Below are 23776 nucleotides of genomic sequence, written 5' to 3'. Positions count from 1 at the left end.
AAAGTCGCAATTTTACATTAACCTCTGAATCGAAGCCATGGTGTTTATTCACATTTCAGATTCCCACGGGGGAATTGGAAAACATTCAGTGACCTATAGGATTTTGACACTTGAAGTATTTCAGAAGTGTTTTGCTCCTCTCTTTTATACCCCTATTCTAGTGGACACTCTGTTATTTCTCGAATTAAGCCCTGCAGGACAAAAACTGAGAAAGAGAAAAAGATACCACATCATCTCTTAAAAGTGTTGCCCAATGGAACACTAGACCCTTGGGGAAGTCCCAGAACTTCAGCATTGGGTTGGCATGATCACAGAGTTGTAGTGCAGAGCACCAATGTCCAAATCTGTCTTCTTCACACGCACAAAAAATTAATCTGTCAACTTTAGTATGCACCGGAGACGATGTGGCTTCTCTGCTGAGGCTCACCATTTTGGAAGACTGGCCTTCACATTGTATGGAACAGGTTTGCTTACCACATTTTAGGTGTGGTGAAACACAGCAGTAATCCATTAACAATTGTTTGTCTGGATGTAGGCCAAACCCTCATGTAAGCATTATAGAAAAATTAGAAACTCATGTAATTTCCTGATATCTAGTGTACTAGATTTTTGGGGCCTTATAACCGAGTGAAGAGGTCCCTCTTTTTCCTTTAAATAAAATGCCTAGCTTTATATTTGAAATGGAAATCTTCTAATGTTGAAAAGATTATGTTTGAAGCAATGGCTTTTCTTCATACTAGACTAAAAATGTATATTTGCAAGATAGTATTCCCACCTCTGACACACACTGCGCTGTTCAAAAGGCAAAGAGAAAACAAACAAACATTTTCTTTCTTCAGAAGTAGAATGTTGTACTGCCTTCAACACTATATTCAAATACCAAGAAACTACTAGAGGAATACATGATGATCTTTCTCCTCTCCAGTCTGTCCTCAATGCTGCCGCTCGACTCCTCTTTCTCTCCAAATGCTTTACATCTGCCTCCCCTCTCCTACAAGCCCTCCACTGGCTCCCCTTCCCCTTCAGAACCCAATTCAAGGATCTCACCCTCACTTACAGAGCCCTCTCCCATTTACATCTCTGGCCTCATCTCCCTTCACTCTCCTTCCTGCCCTCTTCGTTCAACAAATGCACGCCGGCTCTCGTGCCAACTGATTACACTCCCGCCTCCAAGATTTTGCCCGTGCTGCTTCCCATCTTTGGAATTCTCTCCCTCTCCCCATCAGACTCTCCACATCTCTACAATCCTTCAAACGGGTTATCTCAAGACTCACTACTTCATCAAAGCCTTCGAGCTCTCATCCTACCCTGCTGCTACATGCTCCTTCCGCCCGGTCTACCCCATCTGTGTCACACCTGTTTGTCTGCCCCTTCCCTTTACAATGTGAGCTCTTGCGAGCAGGGCCCTCTACCCTCTTGTGCTTCTCCTTACTTTATTTACATCTACTTTTACTCCCCACTAGGGCACCTAACACTTGGTTTCTTATGCTCTGTTGCTTATTTGGGTGTTATGGACACCAATGTAGCAATGTGTATTATCCAAGGCGCTGCGGAACACTTGTGGCGCCATATAAATAAACAATGCTGATTAATAATAATAATAATGCAAAAAAGTCTCAATTTCCAGAATAAGTGCTACCCTTTTCTGGATAGCAGAAATATGACACCTCAAGGAACTAAACTTTAACCCTTTGCGCCATCCTACAAAGTGCAAAAAAATGACATATTAATTAACTTAAAAATGTAGCACCAGCTGACAAGTTTTGTGGACTCTCTATAATAAATCTTTGTTGAAACAGGTTTTTTGGCTCTAGACCCAGTTCAGACCTCCCTATTGGGTAGCCCCCTTTTCATTGTGACACACCATTAAAGCCGGTTGGACTAATCCCTGATGGTAAAGCGCTTTAAGAGGGTCTATCTTTCAGTAACACGACAGACCTACTGACATCCTGAGAATGTCCAAGTACCATGACGATCTTGGCCATCTCAGTGCTAAGAACAGCATATGAACCCTTTTGCCCTTATTATTTTCAGAATTCATAGAAGAATCACCAGTGAAGTAAACCAGAAAATTACAGGCAAATTCCATGTTACAGTCATGGCATCATGTGATGCCAACATATCCTCATCTGATTGACCCCATTGATTCACAGTCTGTTGGATTAGGGAACACTGTCAGGAACAGGACTTCCCTACTTTGGTAATAGGCTTCCCAGATTTTTACCACTGATCTGAACATGACTGATGTAACTGAACCATTTTGTTCTACCCAGCAACTCCCTGATGTATGCCATTGCAGTGGTATTGCCTGACTCAATCTATATGGATTTTTCTCACTATAGAAGGTGACCTTAAACTATAGTGTTTAAAACTTTAATTTTAGAGAATGTAAAGGAAGCTTGTCTGTCACTGGGGACCACAGACCGTGGAACCCCAATCCTGCAAGCTGGCATCTGTAATCAGAATTATCCAATTTCAAGTGGCACGCCCCATGCCTCAGACACCAGACTATTTCATTTTTGGGTATAGACCATTATATATTTTGATCAAGTGATTTTATGACTTGTTCCATTTGAGTGAAGTTTGTACTGGTACACTGTGAAGGGAACTATGCCAACTGCACAACTTTTAATGTCGAAACCATCTTTTCCAGGACTTTTATGCAGAAATACACTGACATCCATCTGATCTCCAAAAGACACCTTATAAGTATTTATAAAGAGACCATCTTGTCCTCAGGAAGGAGCATTCTCCTGTTGATTGTCATACAGCAGACTCCATAAAAACAGACTCTGAATAGGGACAAGGTTGAATTTCTTGTTGTTGCGCCAACAGTGGGACTCTCATGTCTGTGCTATGCCTTGGAAATGTGCTCAAAATAATGACAGAGACTCTGCCTTGTTCAAAAGATCATCCAGATAAGGGACAATCATTACCCCTCTAGACTGCAAGAGATCAGCCATGACCTCCATAATTTTTGTGAATACTTGTGGAACAGTCGCTAGGCAAAAGGCAGAACCCAAAACTGAAAGTGTAGGGATTGGACCGTAAAATGAGAAGTCGTTGGTGTCCTTCACTATTCAGAACATGCAAGTTAGCATCCATGATGTCCATGGATATCATACAATTATTCAGTTACAGTACATACTAATTATTAGCATAACATGGGAAGGTAAAATTTGGCAGTGAGGGAGTGGTAATCTGCCTCCTTTGGGTTGACCTTCAGTGTCCCACATTAAGATTTATAGAATCAATAAGTCTGAGTTACATGGATTGATTAGAATGCAAACACTTTAAGCAAAGTAAATGTTTATATTAAGTTCCTAACAGAGGATGGATGAAGATGACCACTGCACACTATAGTTTAAGTAGGGGTCCAAGATTAAATTACATTTTTAGATTTTTATTAATTTCCAACAGAATATTCTCTATACTCATCAGCTGCAATATTGTGGATTGAGCTGCTAATTTGTCTCCACTACTGTATATCACAATTTTGTGTTAATAATGTGGAATGATTTATCTATATATGTAAGCCTGAGATTAACTGGCCCAGCAAAAAGGATTTGTGGGTATTGAAGTATTTAAGACCCTTTCCAGTAATACTACTATTTTGGGATAACACTTTCCCATATGATAGAACGAGCCAAGCTGACAGATATGCACCAACATTATGGAGCGATTGAAAGAGTCTTGTTGGTTCCAAAATACTTGTTAGTTTTCTGTACTGTGCAAACTATTTAGATTTTATATCACCCTAATTGTGTCATTTTCCAGAGCATAATTATTCAGTTTTTGCCGGAAACAATGTTTATTTGTTTTTCTTGTTTTTGGCTTATTATATGTAGTACTTAACATCTTGGCTTGCTATTCTCTGCATAGCATGATTCTGTTTCTTTTATTCACATGTAAAGGTGAAGAATGGAGTTACATATCACTGCACAGATTGTAGCTGCATTTTCAAGAGCCTTGGCAGTCTCAATACTCATATTAGCAAAATGCATGTGTTGGGGTCACAGACTACACCATCCTCCACTGGACCAGATTCACAAGTTTCCACAGTAAGTTTAAATGTTCAGAAACTTTTAAATGCATGTCGTTTAGTGTCTTCATTTATTATCTGTGTCGTATAGATCTAGTATCTTTTTACAGATGGGTAGACCGGGCCGAAACTAGGATTTTTGTAAGCCGGGGCAAGACAGTAGTTTGGCGCCCCCGCGCCCATCATACAATGGCCTTTTCTGACAAATTTTAAATCCATCCCTTAAAAATATTAGTTATTGTTTTTTAAATAAAACCATCAAATATCCAAACAATTTTATTAAAATTACAATTATCGACAGAACAAACATATTACACATAATGCCACATATTGTAATGCCCTTTACACATAATGCCACATATTGTAATGCCCTTTACACATAATGCCATTTACACATAATGCCCCCCCTGCAGCAGTGCCCCTATAGTAATGCCCCCTATAGTAGTTCCCCTATAGTAATGCCCCCTGCAGCAGTACCCCTATAGTATGCCCCCTTCAGCAGTGAGCCTATAGTAATGACCCCTGAGGTAATGCCCCCATAGTAATGCTCCCTCTAGTGCCGCTTGCACAGGGAAAAAAAACAATACTTACCTTAAACCCCGCTCCTGCGTCCGCCACTGTCCGGGCCACCCGTCTGCTCCTCGGAACTATGGGAGAGACATCATGACGTCTCTCCTATGGTGCCATGTGAGGGGAGCCGGAGAGAACTCCAGCCTCCGGCTACCGCTGCGCTGCAGGGAAGGAGCCGGGCACCTGATGGTAATAAAATCCGAGCTGGCGCCTGGCAAATGGAGCGTACGCGCACCTCCATCCCCCCTCCCAAGTTGCAGCCCTGGGGTAGATTGTAGCTAGTGCAAAACACATATACAGTATTGCAATTTATAGCTAAAACTATTAGAGCAATCCCTGCTAACAGCAGCTTTGATTTGTCTCCTACTCTGAAGTCAAGGAATAGAGTACAGGGCAGGTTACTAAGCACGTAAAGCCTTTTTTATTAGCTGATTGCAATTAATTTCCTGTCCTCTGATTGGCTGCCTCCATTCAGAGGAGGAAAGTAAGCAGAGCTGCTCTCAGCCAGCACTGTTTCTGCCACCTGAGTACTGCCTTTGGAAATAAGCTCTATTGTCTACTTGGCCATAAGGGTATGGGATCTGCTGTGCACTGGTCACTAAAGAATGATCTCTTTTGCAAATAGTTTTATTGTACACTGGTCCACAAGGGAATAGCGTTTATTTTCTACAGTATTGTGCCAACCAGCAATAGTACCTATTGTTTCCATTACACAATAGGCCACCAGGGAAGATTCTCTGTATTGTATTCTAGTCCCTAGTGAATATAGCATTGTATACTGGCTCCATTGTATTAGTATTTTGTGTGATTTATGTGTTCCTGTATAATCAATGAAAGTAATTCCATATAGTGAGCAGCAATGGAAATACTAGAAGTGTGAGTCCAGATATGGCACTGAGGATATACTAAAGAGGAGTATTTTGAGTAGATCATTGATTAATAATGGTTGCTTTGGTTTAATATTATTAAAGAGTGGATACATTATTTAATTGAATCCTGTGTAAGGAGGGTGTATTGTTCAATGTGGCCCAAAAAAAGGTCCAAAGATGATTCCATGGCAATTGGCTAAGCATATCACTGGCGGTGCAATATTGTATAACCTCATGCAAACACCAGGAAAGTTGATGGAGCGGCATTAGGGAAACATCTGTTTTATATAGGTTGAACTTCAAATATCTTGGAGGAATCAAGGATGATGTGGCAAAAGGCCCCCCACAGAATAATATTAATTTTGGGTAGAAATGTAATTAAAATATAATTTACATATGGGAGTATAGAGTGGTGAATGAGTCTAGTGGCATCTAAAAAAATTCTAATGTAACAAAGAAATGCCCTACTTTACTTTCATGTTATCAGTTACATTGTAGTAACCTTAATGAGCTAAGACTAATTTTTTTTTTGGACATAAAAAGATAGATTTGTGACATTTTTATTATTTCTTAATTTTGTTTCCTTTTTTGTACTATTATACTATCCTACAGAAAGTACAACTTTTAGGCTGTAACCCATGACAATAATATGGTACTAGCAGAGTGACTTTATCTAACCAGCCACATGTGTGTTTTTAAAAGAAAAGCACAAAGAGAGAAAGGAGGACGGTGACATTTAATTTGCATGTATTAGTACAGCAAAAAAAAAACAATCTATAGTAAGAGAAAATTTGTCATATTAAAGTAATGATTTGTGCAAAATAAATTTATGGAATGTAAGCCTGCAAGCTATTTGGACAATTTAATTTATATACTTTTAAAGCAGCTGGTTTTGCAATTTATATTATTGCTGCTTTAATTTTACCGGCTAAATCGCTGAAAACTTCCGTATACAGATACTTGCAAGTCACAGGCTATTACGATAACTTTTACATTTTTGTCTCTTCTAAAGGATACATCACAACCACCAACAACGCCTGATACAAACCTTCTGCAACAGTCACCTGATGAGAAGTGGAAAAATGTAGGTGATCTCCTTTTACTAAATAAGAGAGCTGAAAAAGAAAAGCACATTTTTAAAATTGTGATTTTACTACTTTTTCCTGCTTTCACTTTTATGAGTTGTGTAAAGAAGGAAGTTTATAAATCTTTAACTTTGCATTCTACGAGATCTAATAAGAATAGACGTATGTGCTGCGATTAGTCTTTTGCAGCTATTACAATCAGTCACTTGCCTAGTCCATTCTTTCTAGGAGCATTCAGATCCGCTTGCAATCATGCAAAATAGTGAAATTAAATAGCTCTTTTTCAAGTTTTCTTTATACTCTTAATAGTAAATTCCACCTTATTTATTTTTATTCTTTGTGTAACAGTATTGTATATGTTTAACTTGGAACACATTATTCAAAAATTGTACACATTTAAATTAGCAGTTAAACTATACCATAAAAATGAACTTAATTTAGGATTAATTGCATTTAAATAATGATGTCTTATCCAATTCTTGTTGTTATTATTTAGTTTGTTTGTTAGCAATCTTGCTCAGATGCGTATTGTATTTTAGATGACCTGTGACTTTTGTGCTGTAGGGACCCAGCTTCCGACTAAATTCGGTGATTACACCATTAACACAAAAACCGTGCAGGAAAAACTCAGTAAACGTTGATAAAAGAAAATATTTTTTCAGATCAAATAGTTCTTTAGAAACCAGAACTAACCACTTCCATTCAGTGTTATTAATAGCATTCCTTACCAGTGGCTGTTACCCTCTTGCATGAATGGGGCTGTTGCTGCCTGTCCAGCCGGACGGATTCCGGCGCCTGTGCAATGGATCTGGCAGGTGCCAGGTACAGAGCATGCGCACAACGGCGGTGGGGCTGCCCATGCGCAAAACACCGGCTTCTAGGGACTGCATTGGCTTTCACTGCTAATCGCAGCCCAGACTGGCAGTCCGAGGGGGACACAACGCCTCCTCCTGGGGCTACCTGTCCTGTGTGTGACTGGCAGGTAGCGCTTCCAATGGGATGTCAGTGCAGTCATGGACTGAAGTGGCGGACTATACTAGGTAAAATCTGCCTCTGTTCCTTACTCTTATTTAAACATTTTTCCAATATGGTATACATCTGAAGATTATGATGTCATGTACTGTGGTACAATAAAGAGCACAAACTACTGTACATTCATATTATAAATTTCACAGCACGTATGTCACCTTTAGGAAGTGCAGATATTTCAATGAATATAGTGGTCTATAAAATATATCTGAACTTTTACCAGTCAGGTGATGGTTGGAATAGTGTAAAGTTCTGTAGATTCGTAGAAGATATTTGTGAAATGTAATTAAACCAGACAAGTTGCTAAATATTTACAGTAGGGATTGGTTTTGGTGCAACTTTTAAGTAACACCTCTTTGTAAGAGACATTGCACATCATTTCAAGATGATAGTGCATGAAAAAAAGTGTTTTTTCTTTTGAGCAGAGTAAATAAATGGAAAAATAGCAATTATATGTTTTTCTTGAGGAAAGGAGAATCTAGATTTTGGGGTCCAATTTAAACGCAGATATTGGTATATTTGCTGCTCACGAACTGAACTATTTAGCTAAATCTTGTCAGAAGGTAAAAGTTATTGTGTTGGCTTTCCTGTGCACTTGCACATTTTTATGCGCTGAGCAGGATTCAGTCCACCCCTTTGAACTGCATGCATAAAGATCAAGCCTGGACAACCTGTGGTTCTGCAGGTGTTACAAGTATCAACACACCTTGCCAGCTGTCAACTGGCACAGCATGCTGGGGTAGGCAGTTTCACAACACCTGTAGAGCCAATGATTGTCCAGGCCTGATATAAATGCACATGTTTCCCACACAACATACAGATCACAGGGGCCGCCACTCAATTTTTTCATTTTACTCTTCTCGTTAACTATTTTCTCTTCTTTACTTTCTGTCTTCACAAAAAATACATCCGGATGAGTCTTAACAATGTGATGTAATTTCTTACATTGCAAACCATCTCATGATGCTTATTATGTACTGTTTGCGATTATTGTTATCTCTTTTGCATTATGACCCTCTGCGTAGGTCATTTACATATCACCTCTCATCCATTAAATAAAATGTAATAAAAAAAAAAATAACACAGATCACAGGACATTATATTATATGCTGTTAATTTACAGGATAGAGTTCTTTAAAAATTAGAGTGGTATGCTACAGTTCACTGAAAACATTGAATGGCCTTAAAGCAGTGGTTCCCAAACTTTTTCGAATCACGGCACCTTAGAGTATCAGCATTTTTTTCCATGGCACCCCTAGGCCAAAAGTATCTTATTGAGAAATTCTGCTACATTTAAATGCAGTAAATTGTGCTTATGTCACCCTTAGGTTCAGTTATTATGTGGTGGTTGACACGGCTGTGCATCTTTTTGTCCACATATTTATTAATTCACAGCCATTAGCACTGGTTTTGCCTATCACCCTGACTAAAAATTATTTTATTTGGTACTGGACCACCATCCTGAGGCACCCCATGGTGCCACGGTACCCAGTTTGGGAACGATTGCCTTAAAGGGTTTTCCAGCCTCCCAAAAATATAATGCGTACACTGATTAGCTATAACATTAAAACCACTGACCGGTGAAGTGAATAACATTGATTATCTCGTTATAATGGCAATTGTCAAGGGGTTGTGTATATTAGGCACCATGTGAACAGTCAGTTCTTGAAGTTGATGTGTTGGAAGCAGGAAAAATGGGCAAGCGTAAGGATCTGAGAGACTTTGACAAGGGCCAAATTTTGATGGCACCTCCTTGAAAAAGACTCCATGGAGCAGAAACACATTGGAGACATAGGTGCCCAATCAACAGCTCACTACTCCTCCTACAATGCCAACCGTCGCCACTGGGAGACGTTTTATTCTCACCATTTGTCCACTGCCGCCGGTCAGCACCACTAGCCATTAGGCGAGCCAGACCTCACGCGCCCGTGGAGTTAATCGAATAGAGAAGCTTTCACATACAAATCCTGTACACCACCAACATACTGTCACACATACTACAATTCTCAAGAGCCCCATGACACACTCACATACCCCATCATACACCTGAACACCATTTCCCATTGCATTACTCGCACAGTACCCCACCCTTCATTCATACACTCCCCACCCACACCTCACCAACCCCCCACACGCACGCACATATCCGTGGCCTATCCAAACCCCCCTCCTACTAACTCCATGGGCACTCTACCTGTCCTGCCAACACAGGTGAGCACTTTGCACATTCTTGGTGGGTGTTCCTTGTATTCAGTGATTAGTACCTACCAAAAGTGGTCCAAGGAAGGACAACCAGTGAACCGACGAAAGGGTCATGGCTGCCCAATGCTCACTCATGCGTGTGGGGAGTGAAGGTTAGCCCATCTGGTCCTATCCCACAGTAGAACTACTGTAGCACAAAGTGCTGAAAAAGATAATGCTGGCTATGATAGAAAGGTGTCCGAAAACACACTGCATCGCAGAATGCTGTGTAGCTGCAGACCGGTGAGGGTGTCTATGCTGACCTATGTCCTCCGCCGAAAACGCCTACAATGGGCAAGTGAGCCTCAAAACTGGACCATGGAGCAGCGTAAGAAGGTGGCCTGGTCTAATGAATCACGTTTTTTTTTAGATCATGTTAACAGGCCGGGTGAGTCAGCGTCAATTACCAGGGGAAGAGATGTGACCGAGATGCACTGGGAAGAAGGCAAGCTGACGGAGGCAGTGTGCTGATCTGGGCAATGTTCTGCTATGAAGCCTTGAGTCCTGCCATTCATGTGGATGTTACTTTGACATGTACCAACTACCTAAACATTATTGCAAACCAAGTACACCCCATCATGGCAACGGTATTCCCTGATTGCAGTGGCCTCTTTCGGCAGGACAATACACCCTGCTGCACTACAAAAATTGTTCAGGAATGGTTTGAGGAATATGACCAAGAGTTCAGGATGTTGACTTCCCCAAATTCCCCAGATCTCAATTCGAACGAGCATCTGTTTGATGTGCTGGAAAAACAGGCCCCACCTCGCCAACTTACAGGACTTAAGGATCTGATGCTTAACGTAAGTCTTTGTGCAAGATGCCACAGGACACTGTCAAAGTCTTGTGGAGCAAATGCTTCGATGGGTCAGAGATGTTTTGGTGGCATTAGAGGGACATACACAATATTAGTCAGGTGGTATTAATGTTATGGCTGATCAGCGTATGAGTTCAATGTATTGCTAGTAAATCACACTGGAAAGATCATAATTAATGCACCTGCATTTGATGAATCTGCACTGTGTTCATTCTTTCTAAATTTCAAATCACATTACACTTTCTCCTCGGTTTTTGCAGTTACATCTTGTTGACTGAGCGGAACTGGAACTAAATTACTTATTTCTGGCACATTGGGTAGACACATGGGACAGCCTCCCTGTAGTCTGACAAAAGGATGTAATTTGAAAGACCTGAAAAGCAAAAGTCACACCGAGATCAAATCAAAGTAATCTAGAAATGAAATGGGCTGTGCTGACGAGCCAGGCAGTCATTGCCTTTGCCAGCTCCTACACAAGTGTCTTCAGTCTTTAACTAGGCCTTACATAACATACTGCATATTACTGTCTGTATTACTTATGGAACAGGATTAATTTGCAAGGCCTTAATTATAAATAGATTTGTATGTCACCTGCATCCCTATTTTTCTCTCCTTATTTTCTGTTAAAACTGTGGAAGTAGAATGATGATCAGTGATCTTTCTGTCCAGCAGGCAGTAGTTTTTCATCCTGTGCCAGCTCAAACAGACGCGACAAACTCCTCAGCTTCTGGACAACAAGGGCAGCAACCAGCTGTGACAGATGTTATCCAGCAGCTCCTAGAGCTGTCTGAGCCAGTGCCTGTAGACAATCACCAGAATCCGCAATCTGGACAACAACTGAATATTGCAGTGGGTGTTAACCGAGACATTTTACAGGTGAGTGTACACATGCAAGGTATTTTGTCTCCAAATAAAAACACTTCTTCTCCATTGTATAGTGGACAAAAAACAAAACTAATTTCCCTAACAAAATTCCATGGGTCTATCATTAATATATTACAAACTGACCGCTCTATTCACCCTCTCACCCACGCGCCACGTGTCCCTACATTGTTTTTCAGTGACTATGGGAGAAGACCATTGCACGCCATGACTGTGTGCCCGATGTCATCAATGAACAGTTGCCATTTCTTTTTAAATCAGTGTGTTTTCCCCATGGCTTAGTCATACTGACCATTAAGCATGGGGTGCTTTCTAGTGTCCCAAAATAATGTGCAGCAGGATATGTTTGTGATCCATATCGTTCGGGCTTCAGAAAGCACTGGACCATCTATCTACTAAGTCACCTTCTGAGTGGTCCAAATTTTAATTTTCTGTCAACTCTGCCATTATATCTGGATCTATCCTTTCCTGGGTATTCTCAGTATGTCTCCTGTCTAATTTCCATATATTTGCTGCCCAGCATTTTGACATTAACTTCTCAGAATCCATTTTCAGTTATGGCCTGAGGTCACTGTAAGTAATACATTTGTGGTAGGGCAGGGGAACTACCACAATAGTGACGAGAGAGACATGGGATGTTGCTGGAGGTGTGAGAATACACACATACATTATACAGGTGAGTGTAGAGATACAACTTGCATGAATGTGCTTTTCGTTCGTCATACTAATATTTTCCAGATAAAAAAAAAAATATAACTTACCCACTTACTTCTGTCTGTCTGCTAATACCCAGTCTTGTCTTATTACTGTGTTCTCACATGTACGGCGTAACGGACTATGCTGTCACTACATAAATAAATGACTGGTCGCTCCTAATCCATATCTGAGCACCACTTAACCCACTATTAAACCTGACTAGCATAACTTTATCTGCATATCATTTGAACATTATGGAATTGCAAGAGACTAGAATGCAGTTAGTATGTTGTTATGCCTAATTGTACTCATGCATTATTCTTATTTTCGTATATAATTCTTGTATTGATATTACCCTTCGCTATATTAGTGACTGTACGATGCTTTGGAATTTGTGGTGTCTTACAAATAAATATCGATGATGAATATTAATTATGGGAATCCCTAATCTTCCCTTTGCTTATTATTGTGTATGATTTTATTCCATTTTCTGTAAACATTCAGTCTTGATTTGTTAAATCTAATCTTTTTTTTTCTAATGTATAAAATAGCTATTCTTAAGCTTAGCATAGTTGCACAGTGGTTAGCTTTGCTGCCTCACAGAGTTGGGGTCATGGGTTTGTTTCTAGCCATGTGTGAAGTTTACATATCTGATTTCCCCATAAATACATGCTGTTAGGATAATGGTTCCTTACAAAAGAATTTGAATTTAGACTGTAAGTCCAAGTTGTGAATGATTACATAGATGAGGAACTGCACGTGCCCATTATGGCTCCTCATGCCCTGCTAATATGCACAGATGTGTCCTCATACACTTATCCTTTTTGCGTCATGCATATTGTGCCAGATGCCTGGCACAACTTAGATGCTTCTCCACGGTTAGCAATTCCTGTACTTTAAGTACTTTTTCTTAAATTTTATCCTATTTGCATCATAGCCGCATATAAATTTGATTATAGTAGAATGGGTGCTTAGGGTTTGTATTTTTGTCACAAAGGAATTGGTATAAAGTTGCAGATTAAACATAATGTATGAGGTGTATTGCATGGACTTTTCGTATTGGACCTCTGACTTTTGCCTTTTTTACCCAGATCAGCGACTAAGTTGCACACATAAGTGCATTAAATGCCATCGTCTGTATTCAGGGTATCCGTGCATTGTACCTTTGTCGCATTAGTGATGCGAATAAGATGCATATTTTGTGAGAAAGTCTCTGGCGATGCTTGGTGCGGCTAAATCCCAAAGTCTGTGGTGCACCAAACGGGGCTACAGTATTTGGTGCGATTTCAGGGAGGTGTATGTTGACACATCTGTAAGGTGCTTTGAGTCCTATTTGTAAACAGGTGCTGTATAGATAATAATTTTTATTCAAAATATCAGAATACAGACATTAAATGTTCACATTTACGATCGCTGTTCACCTGAATGAAAACTATACACTACTGGCAGTGTTCATTAGGTTTATTTACCGATAATCTGCTGTTTATCACAAATTTTTTCAAATATCCACTGTACATCTAAAATCTAGAAACTTTACATTTTTTTTAAAATATTATTGGTGGCATTTTTATTTAAACAAACTTAAATTGTATGGTTAGTAGTCCTTTTACTGCTTCTGTATTAGTACAATGGGGCAAATTGACTGATCACATGACATTGTTTTTGATGACAGCAAGCTCTTGAAAACAGTGGACTATCATCGATCCCAGTTGCTCCACTCCCTAGTGACCCCAGTCAGGCCAAGGCAACGATTCAAGAAATTGAATGTCTTTCAAATGATCAAATGGAATGTAATGATGAAGGGCCCACGATAGAGCAAGAAGATCAAGATAAAATGGAGAAATCCGAAAAAAGAATCTTTAAGAAAAAATCTGCATTTACACCTGGTAACACTTTTGTTTTTTTAAATTACTTTTTATCTTAAAATATTAGTTTCACACTTTTGTATCGTGTCATATAACACTTCTGTCCCCACTAAACAGTTTATGACACCAGATATTTTTGATGAACCCTAATTCATAATTTCAATAAAATCCCCAATTATTGTGCTTTTTGATACAGTCAAGTGTTTTTTTTTATTATTTATTTTTTTTAATTATTGTTCATCTTGTTTCAACAAATGCTTTATAAGGAATATTTAGTTTCAGGTTCGATCAGGGAAGAAAGTGGTGTTCGGTGGCATGTTTGTACATATTGTGCTAAGGAATTTAAGAAGCCTAGTGACTTGGTTCGGCACATTCGTATTCATACACATGAGAAGCCATTCAAGTGTCTGCAATGCTTTAGGGCATTCGCTGTGAAAAGCACCCTCACTGCTCACATAAAGACTCACACCGGTATTAAAGCTTTTAAGTGTGACTTCTGCATGAAGTGTTTTTCTACCTCTGGAAGTTTAAAGGTTCATATCCGTCTGCACACTGGTAAGTAAATTGATGTGACTATTCTCTGTGTTTTATTGGTAAGAAAACGTCACAACTTGTAAAGGAGAACTCCAGTCTCCTTTATACTTTTACCTAACACCCACTCTCCCAACTGGTACAAGAGCTGGGTGGTCTTATCCTCAGGGCTCCTGCAGCTACTGAGTTACTTTGCCATCTCCAATCCCTGTAGTCTCTGAACATTACAGCCTGGATGATGTTGTATTTAAGCAATACAGTTGTTATGTTGGAGTAGGCAACTGATCAGCCTCCTTCAGCAACTGTCCACTCTCGGTCAATGCCCAAACTGTCCACATATTCTTTATCATGAGAAGATGGGGAACTGAGACACTAGGAGTGCCTCTGGGTTATTGTGTATATATAAATTGCAACCTGCATAAGAGAAAAGCTTCAATAAAAATACACACTGTGTATAAGGTATAAACATGTTTTGTTGTATTTACTTTGTTGTTATTATGATGATCACAACTTTGTACAGAAGACATTTTTATGCCTCGTAATGTAGGTAATCCCATTGCTTTAATCACAGACTGGGACACCAGCACCTCACTTTGTAACATTCTTTAGGTGAATCCGATACAAAGTGTCTACTAAGAAGCTGACTGAATTCTAATCGGTTAATATTTGTTAGCACAAGCTAGGAGTATGCCCAAAAGACACAGGGAAAGAGGAGAATACTCGTTCTATAGAGCATGTTTTTAAGCATACCTGTCTCTACCTATATTAACCCCTTGTAAGTGCTGCTGTAAAGTACTTAGAATATTTATTAGGTAACATAATTTGCTGTTTTAATGGATGCTAAATGTACTATTAAAGGCAGAGAATCTAGACTAGTTCCATGGATGATTCAGGTTTATATCACATAAACCTACTTATGAGTACTTTGTCTTTGTATAAGGAAATAGTAATTTGCACTAAAGGTTGAACCTTAATAAATACACAATTATGGAAGAAGAGTTTGGTATTATGTAAAGCAGGATGGCAGTATTGTCTTTCTGAGGAGTTTGCTTAAGTGATATCAGTGTTATTTTTTAATATCCTGAACAAGTCTCTCCTAAATAACTCCAATTAGCATTAGAAAATTTGACAAATTTTTGCTATTTATTTTCATACATCTCAAGTCATTAAAAAAAAACTTTGTGCCAAAGTTATAGATACTTTCTTTGTATTAGTTGATACTGACATTGTGCCAAGTGTGCAGTAATGCAAATGTCAGTGGACATTGGGAATTAAGCATCATTCCTAACCAGAATCTAAATGATCGAAATTTTTATGAAGAATTTCAGTTTTGGCTCTAAGTTCATTGGAGTATGATACAAACACTATAAACATAAAATCCTATAGAACCTTTGTTGAGATTCTATGTAATCTGTTGCATACTGTAGGCCACTGGTTACTAACCAGGGAGGCCAGGCTACAGTAGTCTGCTGGATATGTTCAAAGAAGTTGGATAAAAAGTGTTTCAATAAATAGCAATAACTGGTGTTATGCTATGGGGTTGCTATGTGAAGTGTATGATAAAAGAAAACTTCACAATTCAGGGGCAAACGCAGGATTTTCATGGGGGGGGGTTCTATAATATTATATATATATATATATATATATATATATATATATATATATATTATAAAAATATATATAGTTTCCATAAACACATACATACAATGTGTGTGTATGTATATATATATATATTGGCAGAATTTTCATATTTTGGCCTCTATTCATAACTACAATGGCTTTGAAATAAAACAAACAAGATGTGCTTTAACTGGCCATTAAAGCCAACTAAGACAGAATGGCCCCTGTAGCAAAAGATCTGGACGCAGAGACAGACTCCAACCCGGTCCTGTGGCTAGCCTGAGAACCGTGGCGAACCACGACCGGCGCGGCCAGTTTGGAGCCACTAGGATGACTGAAACCTGCTTCTCCCTGACTCAACGGAGTACTCTTGGTAACATGGGAATTGGAGTAAAAATGTAGGCCAGACGGAACTTCTAGGGAACTGTCATGGCATTCACTGCAAATGCCAAAGGATCTCTGGACCTTGCACAAAATCGAGGGACCATGCAATTGTGGCGAGACGCCATCAGGTCCTCCTCCGGCAGACCCCATCTCTGGACCAGCTGCTGGAAAACCTCCTGGTTAAGAGACCAGTCCCCTGGCAGGAATGTAGCCCTGCTGAGGTAGTCTGCTTCCCAATTCGCCACCCCCGGTATGAAGACTGATGAAATTGCCGGGAGGAAGGTCTCCGCCCAAGAGAGAATGAGACTTGCCTCTGCCATGGCAAGTGCTCTTTTTATTCCGCCCTGTTGGTTTACATATGCTACAGCCGTGGCGTTGTCTGATTGGATCCTCACTGGTCAGCCTTCCAGGAGGGCCTGAGCCCCGCACAGTGCCCGATAAATAGCCCAGAGCTCCAGCATATCTAATGGGAAACCGATCTCTGAAGACTACCAGGTCCCCTGGAGACAGGGGTTCTCCGTCACTGCTCCCTATCCTCTGAGACTTGCGTCTGTAGTGACAATAATCCAGTTGGGAGTCACCAGGGACCGACCCTGGAGAAGGTGATCGTAATCAGTCACCAGCGAACTGACTGACGAGTGCTGTCTGACAGAACCAGCAACTGAGAAGAAAGGTCGTCTGAGCGGCCTGTCCAATTCCAGAGAATCCCACTGGAGAATCCTTGAATGGAAGCAGCCGTACTGGATGATCTCGAAGGTAGAGACCATTGTGCCTAGTAACCTCATGCCCAGCCAAACGGATGGCTGAGGGGCAGACAGCACTTTCCTGACTAAGTCCTGAAGGGCCCGGACTTTGGGCTCGGGGAAGAAAACCCTTTCCACTGCTGTATCAAAGATCACCCCCCAAAAACGTCAGACGTTGGCACGGCCTGAGGTCACTCTTCTCCAGATTCAGTATCCACCCATGATGCTGTAACACCTGCACTGTGTGAGCCAGGTGGAGCTGAAGTTGCACAGCAGAATCCGCCTTTACTAGCAAATCGTCCAAATAGGGAATCACCATTATTCCCTCAGAATGCAGTAAGCTTGCAATTGCTGCCATGATCTTTGTGAGGACCCGCAGAGCTGTAGCCAAACCGAACGGCAGAGCCTGGAACTGGTAATGGGCTCTTCCGACCACTAACCTGAGTAAATATTGATGCCCCGCCCAAATCGGTATGTGGAGATATGCATCTCTGATGTCAATAGACGCCATAAACTCGTTTACCGACATACCCTGGATCACTGATCGGAGCGACTCCATGCAAAACCGATCCATCCACAGGCTGGCATTCAAGGCTCGTAGATTCAAAATCTGCCGATAAGAGCCGTTAGGTTTCTGGACTAGGAACAAGCTGTAGTAAAACCCCTTCTAATCGTTCCCCTTCCTCGAAAGGAAGAACGGAAGACTCGGAAACGTGAGCCCTTTAGCTTCTGGGGCACCACAGGCAGAAAAGTGCTCTTTCTACCTGTCGCCTGGGATATAATAGTATCAAGCTCAGAGCCGAACAGAATGCCTCCACAAAAAGGCAGAGACTCTAAAGCGCATTTAGATTCGGCGTCCGCCTCCCAGGCGCGAAGCCAGAGTGCTCTGCGTGCTGCGACTGCCGTGGCTGAGACTCTAGAGGAAATCTGCGCTCCATCTTGTGCGGCCTCACACATATAGTCTGCAGCCGCACATATCTGTTCCGAATGTACCAGTAAGCCCTCTCTGGATGAGTCACCAGCAAGGCCTGCCACTTATTTGTCAGCCCACTTTCCCATGGCTCGATAGACCCATGCAGATGCCAATAATGGGCGAATAACCACTCCGTCGCCCATAAAAATACTCCTAGGGCAACCCTCCAATTTTTTTGTCCAGCGGATCCTTAAAGGAGGCCGCCCCTTGGACCGGCAGAGCCGTGTGCTTTGCTAAACGAGCCACAGCCGCATCCACTCTTGTGTGCAGCTCCCACTTAGCGACCCGCTCCTGTGGAAAGGGATAAATGGCTGCAAACTTACGAGGAGTAGCATACTTTTTATCTGGGGTCTTCCAGGCTTCGTCTACCAGATCTGAAAGGTCCTGAGACACTTGGAAACAAACGACCCTCTAACGCCTCCGCTTAAATGGCTCTTCCGACCTAGCTGAGGCGCCAAGGTCCAGACAGTCCAAAGACTGTCGTACTGCCATAATAAGGTCCTTTACGCCCTGACGTGATGAAGAGTCTGAACCTTCCTCGTCGGGCAGAGCCTCCTCTTGGATTTCCACCTTCTCCTCTTCCTCCCCCTCAGGATCTGACTCCAACAAGACACTGGATGGAGGAGGACGCTTATGCGTAGTGCGTAGTTTAGACTCCTCAAAGAAGCGTTCCATAAAGGCCGATACTTTCTCAAACCCTACCGCCGAGCGCTCCATGGTACGGACCCAAGGAGGATCAGAACCCTGGTAACCACCCCCTGCAACAGCAGGAGGTGAGGGCAAAACATGCGCTGCTCCTGCTTGGGCTAATTCCACTCTACGGCGGAGCAACGTCAGAGAGTGAACGACTCATAGCCTGAGCCCATGTCAGCTCCTCCGTAAGCAGAGTGGCTCCCCCAGCTGGCTGCGCACACGTGGGCCCCAGCTATCCATACACAAAGCCCCTGCATCCAGTTGTCCACACGGCAATTTAGCCTGACACTGGGCACATGTAAAAAATATAGCCATAGTGGGGTACTTGCCCTTTTGTGGACTATTTGTCTGTCATTAGAGCACCCCCCTTCCTGCGCTGCCCTGCCGCAGCAGTCAGCACGGAAAAACAAAAATATAACAAGTGTCAATGAATTTGCAAACACTCCAAGCCGGCACAAGAACAGATTACAGTAATACTGAAAACTACTTAGCTGTACACTGCAGAGGGAAAGGAGCTTGCTTTGTCCTCCCTCCATGCTGTTCAGGCTTGTGTAGCTGTGATCAGACGTCCTGGGAGCCTGCATTATGCCACTGGAGAGCGGGGGGAACCAGCAGTCATGGCTCCTTCTCCCCCCCCCCCCCCGTCATAATGAAGCGAGCCTCACTGCTCCTTCCTTCAAGTGTTACTCCCCTCAGTGGGGAAAGCACTTGGACTGACCCGCATTTTCCTGCAGCACCTGGTATCCCAGGTGGTTTTCCATCCAAGCACTAATCAGGCCCAACACTGCATAGCTTCCAAGATCAGCTTGTCCAGCGTGGTGTTGCTGCAGGTCTCACCTGCGGTCGGTCTGTAGTCGGCGCTCTCCCCACAGGAGCCGCCGACAAGAAACCAGGCAAGATGGCGCCCGCCATCCAGGACCACGCTGACTGCCTGCACCTCTACCAGGTAACAGCAGCGCGCTATCCCTGGGCCCAGATGGTTTCTTCAGAGACCGGAGTGTGTGAAATGGGGGAAGCGCTCAGCGCCTTCCCCCCCTTAGATGCGGCTCTCACCGCCGATTTACACTCCAGCTGTGTGCTGCTATAAGCAGCGCACAGTACCTATAGTAAAAAATAAACATAACATTACAAATAAAGGAAAAAATCCCTAAGCTAAACCAGGGCTGCAGAGCAGTCCTGAAACAACATGCCTCTCTCCACAGGCACTAAACTTACACTGAAGTCAGGGGTTAGGAGTTAAAGATTTCAGTGTTAGTGCCAAATCCACGCCTTCCCACCTACAACCCATATTCCAGTGTCCCCCAGCATAGACGAAAGAGAAATAAAGATTTAACATTTTTAAGAATCGGTTCATAAGACCTTTTTCCAGGCTTCAGTAGTCCACTGGTGGTACTTCATGGCCCATGCAAGCCTCTTTTTCATTGTTGCACAAGGGATTGAATTTTAATGTCAACAGTAATAGAGAAAGTTAATGTATTACGTTTCCCTTAAAAGTATGCTATTAATCTGTCAGAGAGCACAATAAGATAATAAACATGCTGTTATATTAGGGTGCCATGTGACTGAACTATTTGTACTGAGAAAAATACTTAATTCTTATTATTTTATATTGGATTACAATCAAGCTTATTTACGAAGTGCACTGCACAACGTCTTTGCAGCAGTGGGTCCGGATGGCCTCTGCTATGGAGAAGCCACTGCAAAGTACAAGTGCTTGGTTTAACCTTATTTATTGTTTGAATTAGTCATGAGAGTGAGGGGACACAGGGACTCCCTTTATCATGTGTTGTGAGATTAAAATCCTTTTTTTGTTTTTATTTAATGGCCAAATTGTGGCTAAACCCTACTCATATTTTGCTGTGTGGCCCAGCGATCCCTTGTCCACCTTTACAACACCCTTATTTATGTGTTCCACATTATGAAAGTTGTGACCATACATTCTGATAAATGTGCAAATATGCCCACAGAAATCTCTCTTATCTTTTCCTGAGTTACAGGGAGATAAAAAACACTAGCCTATCAATTCATGGGTTAAAGGTCTGTCTTTTGTAGTAGAGTGGATACATTAAATTATTACATTTATGGAAGGTGAAAAAAAATACCTGAATGCACAACATTATAATGTATAAACCAAAATGTTTTCCTTGCATTGATCAATGTATTTATGTTTAGGTGTCAGGCCTTTTGCTTGTCCACATTGTGAAAAAAAGTTTCGGACTTCAGGGCACAGGAAAACTCACATTGCCTCACATTTCAAACAGTGCGAGTTACGGAAATTACGTCATCAACGTAAGCCTGGCAAAGTACGCGCTGGGAAGAATAATGTTCCTGTATCAGAGATCCCATTGCAGGAGCCTATCCTCATCACAGACCTAGGTAAGCTGTCATTCCCTATCATACTCCATGTGATCATCCTGTGTCATCTAAACTGGGGAATTGACATTTCCATATGTTCTCAGACTGAAAATGTGTGTACTTAGATGCTTTTATTAGTTATATAAATATAATAAAATGGATAAGATGTTATTGAACTGTGATAAAAGGACCATTTTATCTGCACCAGGGAGTCAATGATACCAGCAAGCGTTTGACTTGGCATTAAATCTACATACTGGGTGGGTGGTATTTCTTTTTTTTTTCTATTTTCTTTAATCCTAAAAAGAAAGAACATTTTTGTAATTTTGTTCTTAAAGTGATTTTTCACCAGACCATACTGTTCCTGGAACCAAGAGGCTTTAGTAAAATAGAATATTAAAAGTGACCTCTTCGATTTGCTGTGTCTGGTAGCACATAAAATGTGTTGCATTACCGGCTGACAGCAGTAGTACTTGGGCTACACTTAAAGTGCATCCAGCAGCTGCACAGAGAGTTGGCATCCATTTTGTTGACTGAACAAATGTTCATAAGTAAGAAGCTTATCTGTTTATAAAGGACCCGTCATCTCATTGCATTTGACAGGTTCATTTTAATGCCCGTTAAAAGCCTTTTTTTTTCTTTTATATAATTAGTGAAGCTAGGAAACACACAAATCCTTCAAGTTAAATCTTTCCTCACTTATGAAGAATGCAAAATAAAATCACAGAAGCAGCAGCCCCCATTCATGGGGTGGTGATTGCTCTCACAGGCAAAAAAAAACTTCACCACATAATGACGATTACACTTCTTTTCTGAGTCAAAGACTCCAGTTATATTTACAAATTGTTTCTACCAGTGTTATTTTTCTAGAAAAATAGGTTCAGAAACACGTTGGAAGGGAAGGGGGGCAGATGTGGGAGGAGCGGTGGATAAAGTGGGTGGGGCTACAGGGGGAGTGGAGCATCAATTGCACCAATTTTTTTTAAATAGTCAAAGTTTGGGCTGTGTGGTGGGGGTTATTATAATGTGTCAATCATATAATATATAAAACGAATATATATAATACAGAAGTATAGGAGAAAAAAAACTAAATTCACACACACATCAACACAAAATGAAAATCTATACTAAATATATAGGGAAAGATACATCAGTTTTACATATATAAGAAAAAGCCAGATCCACATAAAAAAGAGGCACACACGGGAAGAGGGGCTGCAGAGACACTTGGGGATAGGAAGAGGTCAGGTCACACATGGGAAGGGGGACTGCAGAGGCACACATCGGCATAGGGGGAGGTCAGAGGCACACATCGGCATAGGGGGAGGTCAGAGGCACACATGGGTAAGGGGGGGTGCAGAGGCACACTTGGGGATAGGGGGAGGTCAGAGGCACACTTGGGGATAGGGGGAGGTCAGAGGCACACTTGGGGATAGGGGGAGGTCAGAGGCACACTTGGGGATAGGGGGAGGTCAGAGGCACACTTGGGGATAGGGGGAGGTCAGAGGCACACTTCGGCATAGGGAGAGGTCAGAGGCACACATGGGGAAAGGGGGTCAGAGGCACAAATGGAGAAGGGGAGCGGAGTCAGAGATCATCACAATGATGTGAGCCCTGAATAATTTTATTCTTAATATAATCTATGCTGCATGCAGCATAGAACAGCGCAGCCAGTGGATGGGGTTTATGTATACAGCTTTATGAATACAGATACCACAGGCACATAGTGTCATTTGTTTAGGGAAAGAAAGATTCTGATACCTGATGTAAAAATCGTGGAAGGAGGGAACTGATAGGAAAGCATCCTTCCCAATGTTACTGTGCACAATGAGTGACGCACATATTTTAGTTTGATCGTTACCTAGATGCAACCCTGACTTTCCTGAGGGTAATAAGCTCAATTCATACCCCGAATCGGATCCCAGCTCCCCTCATCCCCTCACCGCAGCAGCAGGCGCAACATCACGGGCCAGTCTCTCCTTCTGTTCCTGTACAGTCCCAGTGCGCCGCTGTTCTCATTGTTCTGCAGCCGAGACCTGTATTCCCTGAACCGAGCATCTGACTGCGAGTTATACAGGTGAGGACAATGTAATAGAACATGGTGCATGTATCTCCGAGATGTTCCGGGGGCCGTAGTGATAGGTACAATAACGTTCAACACACACACAGCTGCATGTTCCATACATGCGTATAGTGTATTGCAGATGGCCACGAATCAGCTTGCGGAGCAGCAGCAAATCAGGAGCAGCCGCTTCAGGAACGGTGTTCTGGACCATTCCATCTCAAAAATACCCCTGGTTTCTATTAATCCTAGGAAGTTTATGCTCTCTTTCCCTCCATATAGTCTCTTATTGGGGTTGTCGACCAGGAAAGATATAGGG

At 41.8% G+C, this 23776-nt stretch overlaps 1 protein-coding gene across 2 annotated transcripts in view; it reads left to right on the top strand.

Annotated features, from left to right (window-relative positions):
• Window positions 1-23776, top strand: part of ZNF236 (zinc finger protein 236) — a 192347-nt gene that overhangs the window by 44212 nt on the left and 124359 nt on the right. Inside the window, exons 7-12 of one of the 2 annotated variants that reach the window (XM_088475911.1) lie at window positions 3915-4061; window positions 6494-6565; window positions 11326-11529; window positions 13904-14117; window positions 14373-14651; window positions 21213-21416. In XM_088475911.1, coding sequence (XP_088332037.1) covers window positions 3915-4061; window positions 6494-6565; window positions 11326-11529; window positions 13904-14117; window positions 14373-14651; window positions 21213-21416 — 1120 coding nt within the window. Of the gene's footprint in view, window positions 1-3914; window positions 4062-6493; window positions 6566-11322; window positions 11530-13903; window positions 14118-14372; window positions 14652-21212; window positions 21417-23776 lie in introns of both variants that reach the window. The other variant, XM_088475912.1, reaches the window with a different exon arrangement.

The sequence above is a fragment of the Taudactylus pleione genome, unplaced genomic scaffold (assembly GCF_031769625.1).
Source record: "Taudactylus pleione unplaced genomic scaffold, aTauple2 ptg000179l, whole genome shotgun sequence".
Classification (NCBI taxonomy): Eukaryota; Metazoa; Chordata; class Amphibia; order Anura; family Myobatrachidae; genus Taudactylus; species Taudactylus pleione.
The sequence above is the reverse complement of the archived record's forward strand: the minus strand, read 5'-3'. Positions and strand labels throughout refer to the sequence as shown.